Genomic DNA, 17,013 nt, shown 5'->3' with positions numbered 1-17,013 from the left:
TGGAACACAGAAGCTTCTCACCTCTCTTTATCAGTACCTTTTTGCTAGAGGAATTGCACATTGCACTTCCCAGTTTCCCCAAGGAAATAGATAGGTGTTCATTTTTTATTTTGAAAGATATCTCTGAGTATGTGAAAAGTAGGTTTAAAAGAGACTAAGATATTTTGATGCATGCCCTAGGAAGTTGTGTGCATGATCATTTCTGATCTAAAAAATGTCCTTTAGGTTTTCTGTAGAGAATTGATAATACTGGATACTTATTAGTAAATAAAATTGCCTGACATTTATTCTATTTGTAGCTTCTACACAGCTTTGCGGAAAGAGTCTGGGACCAAACTGGTGGATGGCACTGGCCATAGACCTCACTACAGCCTTCGGACTCTGTGCCGGGCCCTGCAATTTGCAGCCTCCAATCCATGTGGCAACATTCAGCGCTCACTCTATGAGGTCTTTCTGAAGTCTCTTTGACTGGATATGAGCTTAATGGATGGGTTCATGGGAAGGAAGGAATAGGGATGCATATGCCAGGTTGCCTGTGCTTTCCAGTTAGTCAGATCAGCCCATAATACCTCTTACCAGATCTACCTTGCCCTTTTAAATTAAATATTTTACTTTTTATTTTAAAATTTTTATTTTTAATTATACATAGAGACAGGGTGTCACTGTGTTCCCACTCTGGTCTCGAACTCCTGGGCTCAAGCTGTCCTCCTGCCTTGGCCTCCCAAAGTGCTGAGATTACAGGCATGAACCACCGTGCCTGGCCTACCCTTCCCTTTATCTACCACCTTACTATATTTAAAAGTTGGGAAGCAGCATCACCCAAGAGGTTAAATTTTGTTCTGGAAATAAGTTTGGTTGTATTGCAGAAGGTTATTTAGCATTATGCATATTTGTCTTTTCTTTCTAGGGTTTTTGTTTGGGTTTCTTAACACAGCTTGACAGGGCATCACACCCAATAGTTCAGAAGCTCATCTGTCAACACATTGTCCCTGGCAATGTCAAGAGTCTGTTGAAGCAGGTATGTTCTTTTGTTATTTTTGACTTGTTACACTTGAAAGGCTGAATTACCAAATTTTCAGCTGTTTGGTTTTTTTTTTTCACATAACTTTTTAATTATAAAGGTAATCTGTTGCAAAAAGTTTAAACATTACAGAAACATATGTTTAGATGGTGAAAGTTTCCAATAAGCGTGCTCTTTGGAGATTTAAATACTGTGGATAATCTTTCCAGATAAATTGTATAATGTATATATTTTATTTTCTTACATATCCAAATTTTGGTATGTATATGTTGATTTATTGAGGTAAATTGTAAAATTGTAAAAAATTGTAATATGCGTTTAATGTAAGTGGGACTGTCTTATAAGAATATTGTTTTTTTGTTTTGTTTTGTTTTGTTTTTTTTGGAGATAGAGTCTTGCTCTGTTGCCTAGGCTGGAATGCAGTGGTGTAATCTCAGCTCACGGCATTCTCCCCTTCCGTGGCTGAAGTGATTCTCCTGTCTCAGCCTCCCGAGTAGCTGGGATTACAAGCGCATGCCACCATGCCCAGCTAATATTTGTAATTTTAGTAGGGACTGGGTTCCATCATGTTGGCCAGGCTGGTCTCGAACTCCTGACCTCATGATCCGTCCACCTCGGCCTTCCAAAGTGCTGGGATTACAGGCGTGAGTCACCGTGCCCGGCCCATAAGAATATTCTGTAGCTTTCCTTTTTAACCTATCTGAATCTTGGATATATTTTTGTTTTTGTACCAGAGTTCATTGTGACATGCCTTCTAAGGGCCACATAGCATTTCACTGGATGGGTACACCATAGTTTCACTATTTGCATAGTTTAACTACACAGTTAGGTATAATCTATACCTTCTGATTGATGGTTGGGTCTTTTTTGAGGAGGCAGTAGTGGGGGCACTGTTATAAACAATAGCCGTTTTGGATTTGACAGGAAATTACAGAATAGCATGGGACTGAAAGAGGCTGAGAGAAACTTGCTCACAATCAACATGTAAATTGGCTTGTTTACTTGTTGATTGCTTATTCATTAGGAAGAGAGAGCCCTTGGGACTTGGAGTTTCTTTGGACTCAGCCTTTTAAAAAATCGTACAAGTAACACATGCGTAAATACTTTCGGTAAATTGTAAAAACATTGAGTAAAGACTCAGGTTTGCTTTTACCATTATTGTAATCAAATACCAGTCTCTTCCAGTTGGTCTTTTTGTGTGTGTATGCCTCAGGGTGTGATAGAAACTTAAAAAGATCCTTCCTCCCCTCCCCCTATTGCTTCTCAACTTAACTGAGGAGGCCTTAAAAGCAGGGCCTAGACGTGTAGCTTGAAATCTGGGGACCAAATGCTCTAGAAGAGTACTTTTCCATAGTTATAGATTTGACCACCATTTAACCATTTTTTTACTTATAAAAATGGGAATTTGTATAATTGAAACTAATAACTTAAACCGTATCTCAGCAAAGTGATGCCATCATCCACAATATTATCCTTAATGGGCTAGTTGCTCTGAAAAGTCAGTTTTATTTTTAATGTCTTCTAGGCAATCCAGAGTATAATAGTGCAAAACCTCCTTCCTTACTACAACACTGGCCCTTTTTCGGGGAACATGGTTTATATGAAATTCATGTTTTTGATAAAAATACTTGGAGTGGGCATTTTGATATGTGAGAGAAGAGAACTGGTACATAAACCTTCTGGGAATTTGTTTTGATTCAGTTTTTTTCCAAACCCACCTACTCCACTTCAGTTTTAAAACCAATATATAACACCATTTTGTTCTCATTCCTCATAATTTTATGTTCATATTTCATCCAGTTTTAATGTTGAAAGTATGCAGAACAAGACAGCTTGTTCAACAAGTGGCTGTTTTCCTACTTTATGCCCTTCTCTGAAAGAATGTACAACTGTGGGTTATTCCTTGAACTTCTGTGTCTTTCAGCCTATTCCAGAGCCAAAAGGAGGTCGGCTTATCCAGGTTGAAGGCTACTGGATTGCGGTGGGAGACAAGGAGCCTACAATAGATGAGACGTACATTCTGACATCTTCTGTGAAGCTGAACCTGAGAGATATAGTCCGAGTTGTCTCTGCAGGGTGTGTGGGCTTTTTTCTCGCTGCCCCGAACTTGATACAGGCATAGGCATTGATGACATTTTGGTCTAACTTCCTTAACTTTCAAAGAGCTTTATTCTTATTCATTGGCCAACTGAACAATTACGTACAAAAGTCAGTACTATAACTTTTTCCTGGTAGAAAACTTTGTTTCTAGTTGTGCAACTTTGGAGGGAGCACTATGTATGCAGATGATTTTATCTATCTTTAAAGTTATCTTTTGTTATTTTGCTGATAAATACCACAGATTATTCAGTAAATGGCTAAAAGTTCTACTTACAGTTTCTTACAAATGTTGCCAGCATAGTTGGAATTGCTTTCCTTAGTATTTTTTGAGGAATAATTTTTGCAAAGATATTTCTCAGTGTATAGGAATAAAAATGTTCTTCTGCTTCTTGCATTTTCCAGAAATGTAAAAAGGGGAAAAAAAAGGAAAAAAAAATGCTCTTTTAATGATGCTGTTAAATGATGTCGTCATTCTTTTAAAAAAAAAAAAAAAAAACCAAAATAGTACTTGGCCAGGTGCAGTGGCTCATGCCTGTAATCCCAGCACTGTGGGAGGCCAAGGCGGTTGGATCACTTGAGCCCAGGGTTTTGAGAACAGCCTGGGCAACACGGCAAGACTCTGTCTCTGCAAAAAATACAAAATTTAGCTGGGCTTGGTGGTGCATGTCTGTAGTCCCAGCTACTCAAGAGGCTGAGGTGGGAGGATCACTTGAGCCTGGGAGGTCGAGGCTGCAGTGAGCTATGATTGCACCACCATACTTCAGCCTGGGCAACAGAGTGAAACCCTTTGTCAAACAAAACAAACCAATACTCAGTTCTGGTTTCTCAGCTTTGTAATTTTTTGTTGTTTTAAGTTGCTTAATTGGCTAATCTTTTACAGAACCTATCCAGTGCTGATTCAGGGAGAGACATCAGTTGGTAAAACAAGCCTGATCCAGTGGCTGGCTGCAGCTACTGGCAACCACTGTGTGCGTATTAATAATCACGAACACACGGATATTCAGGAGTACATTGGTTGTTACACATCTGACTCCTCAGGGAAGCTTGTCTTTAAAGAAGGTAGGGTTAAGATTCCATTCCATGGACATAGGTGTTTATTCTTTCACACACATTTCCTTAAGTAATATTCTTCATCCTTTCCAATTGAGGCACATGGACCTTTGCTGTAACAGCCGGCTTTTCTTGATGCCTGAGCTAAGATAGTTAAGGGGTGATGCATAAGGTGCTGGCTTTCTTTAGGTTCTACTAATCTTGCTGGCTGTATACAGGACTAGGGCCAGTTTTCAAGAGGGGAATTGAACTGCTGCTTTATTTTCTAGGAATTCAGAGAATGGGGTTAGTGTTAGCCAAAAGGAAGTTGGGAATAGTCAACAGAATGTGGTGATTTAAATGAAATTAGACTGCAGGGGAAAGATTACACAAGAAATATGAGGTATTTTCAGCCTTGGCTTCTTTTCTGTGGGGAAAAAAGGGACTATTTTAATTGAAAATTGTTCCTCCTTGATCTGCAGTGTCATAATTTGTTTTGAGGCAAGACTAGCTACAGAAAGTAATTTGCTTTGAAATTTGATGATAACCTAGGATTTGTTGATTTGTACATAATGCATTTTAAAACTTTGTACTGATTTATACACTAGTTCTTGCTGTTTGTTTCTTCCTAGGTGTTCTTATTGATGCTATGAGAAAAGGCTATTGGATTATTTTAGATGAATTAAATTTGGCCCCTACTGATGTGTTAGAGGCGCTGAATAGGCTGTTGGATGATAACCGTGAATTGCTCGTAACAGAAACACAGGAAGTTGTTAAAGCACACCCTCGGTTTATGCTTTTTGCCACCCAAAATCCCCCAGGACTTTATGGAGGCAGAAAGGTATGTAGCATTTGTCTCCTTCCTTCAATTTGTTAACACATCAGATAGTAGATTTTTCGTAGTAAGAATGAAATGTTTTTACCTCTCCTTTAATATTTTATGGTGAATGTCAGAGCCTCCATATTGGAAATTAAAAGGCACCTTTTACTGCATTCTTCCTGTGCTTTGTCTAGGTCCTTTCTAGAGCCTTCAGGAATCGGTTTGTGGAATTGCACTTTGATGAGTTACCTAGCTCCGAGTTGGAAACAATCTTGCACAAGCGGTGTAGTTTGCCACCCTCCTATTGCAGCAAGTTGGTTAAAGTCATGCTGGATCTTCAGGTACTTAGTTTCAAATGGAATGTATTGATTATACTTGGTGATCAAAATTTCATGGCTTCTTTTTTTAGAAAAAAGAATCTGTCTGTTGATGTATTTTTCCAAGTAGAGATTTTTTTTTATTTTTTATTGTTTTTAATTTTTTTATTATTTATTTTTTGCAAGACACTGTCTCACTTTACTCTCCTGGCTGGAGTGTAGTGGCACAATCATAGCTCATTGCAGCCTTGACCTCCTGGGCTCAGGTGATCCTCCCATCTCTGACTACTCACTCCTTAGTAGCTGGGACCACAGATGTGCACCGTCATGCCCGGCTACATTTTTTTTTTGTAGAGACAAGGTTTCGCCATGTTGCCCCGGCTGGTCTCGAACTCCTGGGCTCAAGGGATCCACCCACCTTGATCTCCCAAAGTTTTGGGATTATAGGTGTGAACCACAGTTCTTGGCCTTCAAGTAGAGGTCTTTTAAATGCTTCCCAATAATATATATTTTTAGTTTTTTTTTTAATCAACAATTTTACATCATTAAAATTTTTCTGATATTTACATATGAGGATTTTGTATTTGTGTATAGTATTGAAGCATTTTGTTTAGAATGTAATTTGGCTTAGGGAAAACTGGTTTTTGGTTTTTAAATGGATATAGTCCTTGAATGGACATAATTAAAGAGATCCATTCTTTGTTGCTCCCCCTAGTCAACTGCAAAGCTACAGCTGATCTTTAAAAATTCCATTTATCTTATGGGGTTAAAAGTTTTCTTTATCAGAAAGTATACATTGTCAAACTTCTTTTTAGAAAGCTAATAATAATGAAGACTCCTACCATTATGGTTCCACATTGTTTCACTAATCTTCCTGCATCTTTGCCACCATTTGCATTACTTTTTGTTTGTTTTTTGAGACGGAGCCTCACTCTGTCGCCAGGCTGGAGTGCAGTGGCGCTATCTCAGCTCACTGCAACCTCCGCCTCCCAGGTTCAAGCAATTCCCCTGCCTCAGCCTCCTGAGTAGCTGCGACTATAGGCGTGCACCACCAGGCTTGGCTAATTTTTTGTCTTTTTAGTAGAGACGGGGTTTCACCATATTGACCAGGATGGTCTCGATCTCCTGACCTCGTGATCTGCCCGCCTTGGCCTCCCAAAGTGCTGGGATTACAGGTGTGAGCCACTGCGCCCATTTGCATTACTATTAATCATCTTTTTTCTATGTGGCATAAGAAATGTGGAATTCCATTTTATATTCTTAATTTAAACATGAATTTGAACATTTTTCCTCAGAATATTACAAGTTATTTACATTAAAAAATTAATCTTTTTTTTTTTTTTTGAGACGGAGTCTCGCTTTGTCGCCCAGGCTGGAGTGCAGTGGCGCAGTCTCGGCTCACTGCAAGCTCCCCCTCCCGGGTTCATGCTGTTCTCCTCCCTCAGTCTCCGGAGTAGCTGGAACTACAGGCACCCGCCACCACGCCCGGCTAATTTTTTGTATTTTTAGTAGAGACGGGGTTTCACCATGTTAGCCAGGATGGTCTCGATTTCCTGACCTTGTGATCCGCCCGCCTTAGCCTTCCAAAGTGCTGGGATTACAGGCTTGAGCCACCACGCCCAGCCAAAAAATTAATCTTATTCAGTGGAATGAAATCATTTAAATGGGAGCATAAATTTGTTATGAATTTTATATGCATTGTACTAAAAACTTACCATGTATTGCAGCTGATGCCCCTTTTCATTTGTTTTGATACTTCAACAGTCCTATCGCAGAAGTTCTTCAGTGTTTGCTGGAAAGCAGGGCTTCATCACCCTTCGTGATCTGTTCCGATGGGCTGAAAGATACAGATTGGCTGAGCAGACCGAGAAGGAGTATGACTGGCTACAGCATTTAGCCAATGATGGTGTGTTTTCAATCAAATGCTCTCAATATATAGTTATGTTAAATGTCAAACTTTTTATTAAAACAAATCTTGCCTCAAATTGTGATTGATACATTCATTTGACTAGGTATTCCAGAGAGCCTGTTTCCCTCCAGTTCTAACAGCTTTTGTAAGTGATCTTATTCCTGCAAGCCTCCATGCTAATAAGGACTGGTTGCTAAGGTTTTCTTACTCTTTGCTTCAGGTAGCCACATGTGGGAGTCAGGATATGGACATAGCCTCTTTGGGAGTTAGGCAAATGGTTGATGGTAGCTTTGTGGGCCATTTTTCTGCAGTGTCACCACAGGTAGTCTGGCTAGTGCTTTACAGACATACAGAAAGCTGATTTGTCAGAAAACATCAGCATTCTGAGAGAAAAAAATTATATAACCTGAGACTCAGGTTTTGTTGTTTTCCTTTAATGCATGGGAAAAATTTGTTACTGTTTGTGATAGGATACACAGTGTTTTGGAATCTTCTGATTTGAAAAGTGCTGATGATAGGATACAAAGTGTTTTGGAATCTTCTGATTTGAAAAGTGCTGATGATTGATTAATGGGCTAGTTAATAAGTAAGAGTATGTAAAACTAGTACAAGAGATTTTTTCTCTACTTGTAAAGAATATTTACATAGAGGAATAGTTTTTAAAAAACTTTTTTTCTTTCTTTCTTTCTTTTTTTTTTTTTTTTTTTTGAGATAGAGTCTCCCTCTGTAGCCCAGGCTGGAGTGCAGTGGCACGATCTCAGCTCACTGTAACCTCTGCCTCCGGGGTCTGGGTTCTGGTTCAAGCAGTTCTCCTGCCTCAGCCTCCCAAGTAGCTGGGATTACAGGCAAGCACCACCATGCCTGGCTAATTTTTGTATTTTTTGTAGAGATGGTGTTTCCCATGTTGGCCAGGCTGGTCTTAAACTCCTGACCTTGTGACCTGCCCACCTCAGCCTCCCAAAGTGCTGGGATTACAAGCGTGAGCACCATGCCCAGCAAACTTTTTTAGTGAGGTGTAACAAACAGCAAAGCATTTTCCCATGTAAAGTATCACCTAGACCAAGATTTAGAATATTTCCAATAACTCAGTAGGTCTCTTAACAGTCGAGGTAATCACTACCCTGACTACTGTCACTACTAATTGACTTCTGTCTGATTATCACTACTAATCTGATTGAACAGCATTTTGCCTGTCCTTGAGTTTCACCTAGCTGACACCATGCAGTATGTACTTTTTGGGTTCTGGGTTTTTCACTAAACCTGATGTGAGATTCAGTCATGCCATTATGTGTATCAGGACTTCATTCTTTTTTTTCTTTTTCTTTTTATGTGGTAATCCACTGTATGAAGACACCATAGTTTGTTTATTCATTCTCTTGGTTATGGACATCTGGATCATTTTAATTTTTTAGTTATGAACAAAGCTTCTCTGAACATTCCTGCATATGTCTTTCGACACACACATGTTCATTGGTGTTTGGGGATACTAGAAGTCATATTGCTGAGGCATAGGGCAGGTATATGGTTAATTGTAATAGGCTGTCCTAGTTCTTCAGATTTCTACCTCACCAGCCGCGTATGAGAGTTTCTATTGTTTCATATTCTCCATATCCCTTGGTGTTCCTGGTAGACACTTGATGATTCCTCTCCTCCTTTTCCTCCTCCTCCTCCCAGGTTATATGCTTCTGGCAGGTCGAGTCAGGAAGCAGGAGGAAGTTGATGTGATTCAAGAAGTCCTTGAGAAACATTTCAAGAAAAAATTGTGTCCTCAATCTCTTTTCTCCAAAGAAAATGTTCTAAAATTGCTGGGTGAGTAGGCCAAAATCCCTAGAGGAATATGATTTGAGTTGTACTCATTAGAATCTAAATATTTATTTTTCCTTGGATAGGTAAATTGTCTACTCAGATATCCACATTGGAGTGTAACTTTGGCCACATCGTGTGGACTGAGGGCATGCGGAGACTCGCGATGCTAGTGGGAAGGGCATTGGAATTTGGTGAACCTGTGCTGCTGGTTGGAGACACTGGGTAAAGATCTGTGACAGTGACTCATGAGGGTTCATTTCAATTCCATAGGATTACTTGAGTTATCACTGAAGAACTCATGAAAGTATTAATCCCCCCTTCTTTCCTCCTTCCTCTTTTTTCTTTTTTCTTTTTTTTTTAAGAAGGGACTAAGAGTGGGTCGGGGGCTGGGGGAGGGATAGCATTAGGAGAAATACCTAATGTAAATCACGAGTTGAGGGGTGCAGCAAACCAACATGGCACATGTATACCTATGTAATAAGCCTGCACATTCTGCACATGTACCCTAAAAAAAAAAAAAAAGAAACTAAGATCTGTTACTGTTTAGTTTCCTCTACCTTCAGACTAGGTTCTTTGTTAATGGGAAATAATGGCTTTATTATTATTATTTTTGGAGATGGGGTCTCACTCTGTTGTCCAGGCTGGAGTGCAGTGGTGCGATACGGCTCACTGCAGCCTTGACTTTCTGGACTCAAGTGATCCTCCTGGCTCAGCCTCCCAAGTAGCTGGGACTGCAGGCATGCACCACCACACTTGGCTAATTTTTAAATTTTTTTGTAAAGTCAGAGTCTCAGCTGGTTGTGGTGGTTCATGCCTGTAATCCCAGAACTTTGGGAGGCTGAGGCAGGCGGATCACTTGAGCTCAGGAGTTCGAGAGCAGCCTGGGCAACATGGCAAAACCCCGTCTGTACTACTAAAAATACAAAAATTAGCTGGTTGTGTTGGCATCTGCCTGTAGTCCTAGCTACTCAGGAGGTTGAGGCAGAAGAATCGCTTGAGCCTAGGAGGCAGAGATTGCACTGAGCTGATATCGTGCCATTGCACTCCAGCCTGGGCAACAGGAGTGAAGCCCTGACTAAAAAAAAGATGGAGTCTCACTATGTTGTCCAGACTGGTCTTGAACTCCTGGGCCCAAGTGATCCTCCTGCCTTGGCCTCCCAAAGTGTTGGGATTACAGGCATGAGCCACACTGTACCTGGCAAGAATGATTTTTTGCTTCATTGCATTGAGGGCAGTTTTTGTCTAGTTCTTTTAAACAGTGAGATTCATTCTATATGTGTGTAGAGAAGAGATAAACTAGTGTCTCTTGAAAGTCTGTCAAGTCTATAAGGATTAGATTTCTTTTCCCTCTCTTGGTGGTGGTTTTTTTTTTTTTTTCTTTTTTCTCTTTTTTTCTTTTTTTCTTTTTTTTTTTTTTTTCTTTTTAGAAGGCATTCCGCTCTTGTTACCCAGGCTGGACTGCAATGGCGTGATCTCGGCTCACCACAACCTCCGCCTCCCGGGTTCAAGTGATTGTCCTGCCTCAGCCTCCCAAAGTGCTAGGGTTACAGGCGTGAGGCACTGCGCCCAGCCGGTGATTGTTGATAGAACTAGGTTGGAGTTTGTGCAGTACATACCTTCTGGATAAGAATATGGGAGAGTGCAGTCGTGTAGAGGGGTGCCATGAGCCTGGGGTTGAGGTTCCACATTGGCCAGCACTGTTTACTGCTGCAGTGAGACTCCCACAGTGGTTCTTCTCTTTTGCTGAGGGGGGTGTTTATGGATGTGTATTTGAAACACATGCCTTGTTAATCAGTTGCACATCTCTAACAGGTGTGGGAAAACTACTATCTGTCAGGTATTTGCAGCCTTGGCAAATCAGAAATTATACTCTGTCAGCTGCCACTTACACATGGAGACATCAGACTTCCTGGGTGGCCTGCGGCCGGTGAGACAAAAGCCAAACGACAAGGTTTGTCCAGCAGCAAGTGTTCCTGTTATTTTAAAAAACTGCAGTTAGCTGTGCATGAGTCAGTGGTGGGGTTTCTGGAGCTGGGTTCTGGTTTGGTTAAATGTGCATATCTGCAGATTTTCTCTGGTCTACAAGGGCCTTCACAAGCATTCTGGTGTGCAAGTTCTATCTCCTGTTCTCAGATTCTTACTTTCCTCAGAATGCCTACTTCACCCCTGGAAACACCAGCCAGCTGCATGTATATTGTCTGTGGAGCCACCTGCCCTTTAATTTTCCCCACTTTTTCAAATTATAGGAAGAAATTGACACATCAAGACTCTTTGAGTGGCATGATGGGCCTCTGGTTCAGGCCATGAAGGAGGACGGCTTTTTCCTCTTGGATGAGATCTCATTGGCCGATGACTCTGTCTTGGAAAGACTCAACAGGTACGTGCCTGAGAGGTTTGCCTTGTGTTTGATATTTTTGTTGGTGTGATTTTTTTTTTTCTCCCTGAGACAGTGTTCTCACTCTGTCACCCCAGGCTGCAGTGCCGTGTCATGATCATAGTTCACTGTAGCCTCAAACTTCTGGGCTCAGGTGATTGATGTGATTTTTGTAGATATTTAATCTTGTGCACAGTAATACTTTTCATAGGTGCACCTTAGTAAATGCTTGAAATTATTGATGTATTACCATGTCTTTTGGCTTTAGCATTCAATGTTTCCTAAATTTCTAGGTTTTTTTTGCTATCAATAATCAGAACGATGGGATCGTGGAATGGCAGGGCTAAAACATGAGCCAAAGTCAAAACTATTTTTTAAAGTGAATTATATCCCTACTCTCTTAATATTTTGAAAGAACTATAGTCAGAATCCTAGACCCATGGCTATAAGCCATCATCAGACCTCAGACCAATATGAATCTTGATGTAGTAACACCCATTTTTTCTTTTGAGGTATAGTTTACATATCATAAAATGTATAATTCAGTGAGTTTTAGTAAGTTTATAATCCCATGATGGGTTCTTCTTGCAAGCTATATGCATAGAACCGAGTCACTGAGTTAGTGGTATTACAGTAGAGAAAGAATTTAGTAGTTGCAGAGCTAGCCAAGTGGAAGGACAGGAGTTTATTACTCAAATCAGCTTCCCTAAAAATTTGGAAGATAAGGGTTTGTTTGTTTATTTTTTTAGACAGAGTCTTGCTCTTTCTCCCAGGCTGGAGTGCAGTGGTGTGATTTTAGCTCACTGCAACCTCAGCCTTCCAAGTTTGATTGTTGTGCCTCAGCTTCTTGAGTAGCTGGGCTACACATGTGTGCCATCAGGCCCAGCTAATTTTTGCATTTTTAGTAGAGATGGGGTTTTGCCATGTTGGCTAGGCTGGTCTTGAACTCCTGACCTCAGGTGATCCGCCCACCTTGGCCTCCCAAAGTGCTAGGATTATAGATGTGAGCCACTGCACCCGGCCTGGAGGCTAGGGTTTTTTTGTTTGTTTTTTGAGACAGAGTCTACTTCTGTCACCCAGGCTGGAGTGCAGCAATGCGATCTTGGCCCACTGCAACCTCTGCCTCCTGGGTTCAAGCCATTCTTTTCATTCAGCCTCCTGTGTAGCTGGGACTACAGGCATGTGTCACCACTCCCAGCTAATTTTTGTATTTTTAGTAAAGATGGGGTTTCACCATGTTGGCCAGGCTGGTCTCGAACTCCTGGCCTCAAGTGATCCTCCTGCCTCTGCCTCCCAAAGTGCTGGTATTACAGGCGTGAGCCACTGTGCCCGGCCGAGGCTAGGGTCAGAGGCCTAGAGAATGGGGAATGCTGTTGGGACAGGGTTGAAATCACAGGAAGTTGAGCTATCTTTTTGCCCTAAATAAGTTCATGGGATCATAAGACCTGTTGAGCCACTTCTTGGTATGGGTTTCCATTCCAGGTGGTGCTAGCCGTTTTATCAGAATCAGGGTCTGAAAAGTACCTTAAACACTAATCTTAGGTTTTATAATAGAGATGTTATCTTATAGGAGCAATTGGGAAGGTTATGAATCTTGTGACCTCTGGCTGTGTCCTGAGCCGTAATTTTAACCTTTTGGTTAGTTTTATGAAGGAGGGGGTTAGTTTTGGGGGGCTATTACTTTTCTTTTAAAGTTGAACTGTAAACTAAATTTCTCCCATAGTTTACTTGGCCTATACCCAGGAATGAACAAGGGCAGCTTGGAGGCTAGAAGAAAGATGGAGTCAGTTAGGACAGGTTTTTGTGTTTTTTTTTTACTGTCATAACTTTTTGTTAGATTTTTTTCTCACTCATAATTTTTGCAAAGGTGGTTTCAAGCTTTGCAACCATCACAATTTAGTTTTTGTGTATGTTTTGTTTTGAGACAGCATCCTGCTGTATTGCCCAGGCTGGAGTTTAGTGGTACAGTCTCAGCTCACTGCAGCTTCTGCCTCTCGGGTTCAAGTGATTCTTATGCCTCAGCCTCCCGAGTAGCTGGGATTACAGGTGTGAGCCAGCACAGTCTGCTAATTTTTGTATTTTTAGTAGAGATGGGGTTTCACCATCTTGGCCAGGTTGGTCTCCAACTCCTGGCCTCAAGTGATCTCCCCACCTTGGCCTTCCAAAGTGCTGGGATTACAGGCGAGAGTCACTGCGCCCGGCCTACAATCCAGTTTTACAACATTTCCATCATTCAATAGAATCCTTTGTGTGCATTACACTAAATTTCTGATTAATCTCTTTTTTGTCTCTGCAGATTTCTTTTCTGGGTATTTCAGATAAAAGTTCTCTTCTCTTACTTTGCATTGATGTTTTGAGGTTCATTCCTATTTCAGCACGTATTATTAGTTTGTTCCTTTTTGTCCCGAATAGTATTGGATATACCACATTTTGTTTATCCATTCACCAGTCAATGATATTTGAGTTCTTTCTAGTAGTTGGCTATTATGATAATGCATGCAATTTATTTGTTTTCTTGTAAGTTATTCATTTTTAAGACCAATGCCTTAATAGTTTATAAGTTGAAAAGTTTTTTTTTTCTTGATCAGAAATAGCCATTATTACACAGAAATTGGGATAGTGAGTCATTTTAAAATTTGTGATAGGAAACCATTAACTAAAGTAAAAATTCAGTAGAAAGAAGATAACTTTTTTTTTTCTTTTAAAGAGCATTGAAGATTGTAAAACAGAAAGATTGTATAAGCCCTTTTCACTGTTCTTCAATTTTTCTTTTAGTGTCCTTGAAGTAGAAAAGTCTCTGGTATTAGCTGAAAAAGGCAGTCCAGAGGACAAGGATAGTGAAGTAGAGCTGTTGACTGCTGGGAAAAAATTTCGTATTCTAGCAACCATGAACCCTGGGGGTGACTTTGGAAAAAAGGAGGTAAAACTTTACTGATGCACATTTTCTTTCTAGGTTTTGACCTCAGCTTACTGGTACTCGTAAATATAGTATGTAATAATGGATTTGGAATTTTATGTTAGGTAAAAAGTGGGTAAAAAGTGTAAAAACTCAAAAATATTTTAAAATAATTATTGGGTTAGAAAAAAATTCTGACACAAATATCTCCTTATTTGATATCTCACTTTGTGTATGTGCCTGAAATGTCATTGTTACAGTCACTTTGCCTAGCCCTTTACATATGTTACCCTGAGAAAGCTCACAGGAGCTCTGCAAGAAAGTTATTATTGTAGTTTTATGGATGAGAAAAGTTGGATCTGAAATTTAAGTTTAACCTCTGTTTTTACAGTCCACTTTCTTAAACACACCTCTGCTTTCATGGGTGGTTTTAAAGTGACAAAAAAGTCACAACCAGGAACCCTCTTCTGGTTTGTAGATGGAGCTTATTTGTTCTCGTAAGGGTTATGTGTGTCACTTTCTGACTGCTGATAAAGTAAGGGGCAGAGGGCAGTTCCTATGTTCAGAGGGTTGTGTTCAGATATATTTGGGAACCAACAACCTTGTTGGTTTCCAGCTCAAGAAACCTTTCAGTGGAGAAGTCAGCACTATGTGTTGGATCCCAGTCTGTTAAAGTTAGGAAGAGAGTGATGTAACAGGTCAGGGATGATGAGAAGAAACAGAGGGGTTGATCTTAAATAAGACAATTAAGAGTGTTGGTAATTTGGTGGGTAGCTGAAATGATATATTGGGCCTAGGTTTCCTCAGTATCATAAGATGAAAATTGTCTCTATGCTTCAAGATATGCTCTGAAGAGAGGGAATAAAATACATTGCATTCAAAATATAAAAACTGGCTTCTGGGCAAGTAGAAATGCCACAGAGAGGTCTGATTTCAAGTTTGTGTATATTAGCTTGGCTGTCAGATTATCTTATCTTGTTTTCCTCAAGTCAATAAGTTACTTTTTAGTTTCACATGCCTAACAAGCAGAGCAAGGTAGGATGCTGGACACCAGAGGTACTGGTTGTCTATGATACTGATGAGGTACACACACGTATTCTTTATTCCTGGGCCTCTGTGGTAGACCAGATAGATGATCATCAAGTAAAAGGAAAGTAATTACAAAGTAATCAGACAAACCAATAATGATGCTTATGTGGCATTGCAAACATTTGTGAATAGTGTCAACTGACCTGGCGGTGGGAAAAGGAATCTACAGGGGCAAAGGCCTTAAGACTGGAGTGGCTAAACAATTTCTTGTTATTCAAGAGGTAGAATATATACTTTTTAAAATCACACTCTCTTTGAGCTATGTAAAAGAAGTTTCTTCCTCCTACATCAGACTGCCCTTCTCTGTGGGAAGACAGGTGTTTATTTTCTCTGAAGTATTATTTAGGTACCTGATGCAAAGTAAAGGTAAAGTAAAAGGAAGAATCTTTGCCTGAGGGGAAGAGTTCAGATTTGACTGGGACTGGCTGGAATCCTGCTTCCACCACTTAGTCTGTAAGGCCTCTGGACCACGTCTATTAAGAAAGTGATGATGATACTGGAAGATGTCATGGAATATAAGGAGTCAAGACAAAGTACATCTTCAATTAATTATATCTGATAGTAGAAATAATTTTTAGAAGTGTGTAGTATTTGCTGGACTTAACAGCTAACAACATTCAAGACTTGTTTTCCAGCTTTCCTTACAGTTTTAAAAATTCACATTGGAGTTTTGTGTTTCTTATAGCTGTCTCCTGCCTTAAGAAACCGGTTTACAGAAATATGGTGCCCTCAAAGCACAAGCCGTGAAGATTTAATTCAGATCATCAATCATAATCTTCGTCCAGGATTGTGTCTGGGCAGAATAGATCCTAAAGGTGAGAGTTTGCAGGTGGTGATGGTAGTATTGGGTCATAGAAGGGTTTGTGTTGGGAGTTGAGGGATCTCTTACAGGACATCAGCCCTGTGTGTATATGGTGTGTTATAAGAAGAAAGGAGATAGGTAAATGAAACAAAGTAGACAAGGAGAATATGGTACTATTCTGTTACCTTCTGTTAAAGTGTCCCATCTTCATATTTTCATCATTACCACTTGACACAATGGCTGTAGAATTTCAGCTGCATTTCTTTAGTTGTCATCAATGAACATGTTATTCTTTCACTTTATTTAAAAATTTTTTTGGCTAGGTGTGGTGGTTCACACCTGTAATCCCAGCACTTTGGGAGGCCAAGGTGGGCGGATCACTTGAAGTCAGGAGTTCGAGAGCAGCCTGGCCAACATGGCGAAAACCCATCTCTACTAAAAATACAAAAATTAGCTGGGTGTGGTGGTGGGCACCTGTAATCCCAGCTACTTGGGAGGCTGAGGCAGGAGAATCGCTTGAACCTGGGAAGTGGAGGTTGCAGTGATCCAAGATCGCGCCATTGCACTCCAGCCTGGGCAGCAGAGCCAGACTCCATCTCAAAAAAAAAAAAAAAAAATTAGGTTGGGATTGCACCATTGTACTCCAGCCTGGGCGACAGACTCCATCTCAAAATTAATTAATTAATTAATTAATTTTTATTATGAAAAATCTCAGGCATAAGGAAAATAGATTAGTATCCATAATCTAGAATTAACAATTTAAAATATCCAATAAAAGGCAACACTCCTAACTATATGGTTCTTTTTGTTTTTGAAGCCTGTATTGGTTTGATGTATGCATATTTATCTT

The 17,013-nt window shown here is 40.2% G+C and overlaps 1 protein-coding gene across 1 annotated transcript in view; it reads left to right on the top strand.

Annotated features, from left to right (window-relative positions):
* The window catches only part of MDN1 (midasin AAA ATPase 1), a 189,299-nt gene that overhangs the window by 76,650 nt on the left and 95,636 nt on the right, over positions 1–17,013 (top strand). The window contains exons 23-35 of the mRNA XM_003822877.6: positions 300–447; positions 908–1,018; positions 2,946–3,097; positions 4,002–4,180; positions 4,783–4,991; positions 5,165–5,311; positions 7,052–7,193; positions 8,871–9,005; positions 9,086–9,224; positions 10,815–10,953; positions 11,249–11,379; positions 14,152–14,296; positions 16,047–16,176. Of these exons, the coding sequence (XP_003822925.4) occupies positions 300–447; positions 908–1,018; positions 2,946–3,097; positions 4,002–4,180; positions 4,783–4,991; positions 5,165–5,311; positions 7,052–7,193; positions 8,871–9,005; positions 9,086–9,224; positions 10,815–10,953; positions 11,249–11,379; positions 14,152–14,296; positions 16,047–16,176 (1,907 nt within the window). The remainder of the gene's footprint in view (positions 1–299; positions 448–907; positions 1,019–2,945; positions 3,098–4,001; positions 4,181–4,782; positions 4,992–5,164; positions 5,312–7,051; positions 7,194–8,870; positions 9,006–9,085; positions 9,225–10,814; positions 10,954–11,248; positions 11,380–14,151; positions 14,297–16,046; positions 16,177–17,013) is intronic.

The sequence above is a fragment of the Pan paniscus genome, chromosome 5, assembly GCF_029289425.2.
Source record: "Pan paniscus chromosome 5, NHGRI_mPanPan1-v2.0_pri, whole genome shotgun sequence".
In the NCBI taxonomy this organism is placed as follows: domain Eukaryota; kingdom Metazoa; phylum Chordata; class Mammalia; order Primates; family Hominidae; genus Pan; species Pan paniscus.
The sequence above is the reverse complement of the archived record's forward strand: the minus strand, read 5'-3'. Positions and strand labels throughout refer to the sequence as shown.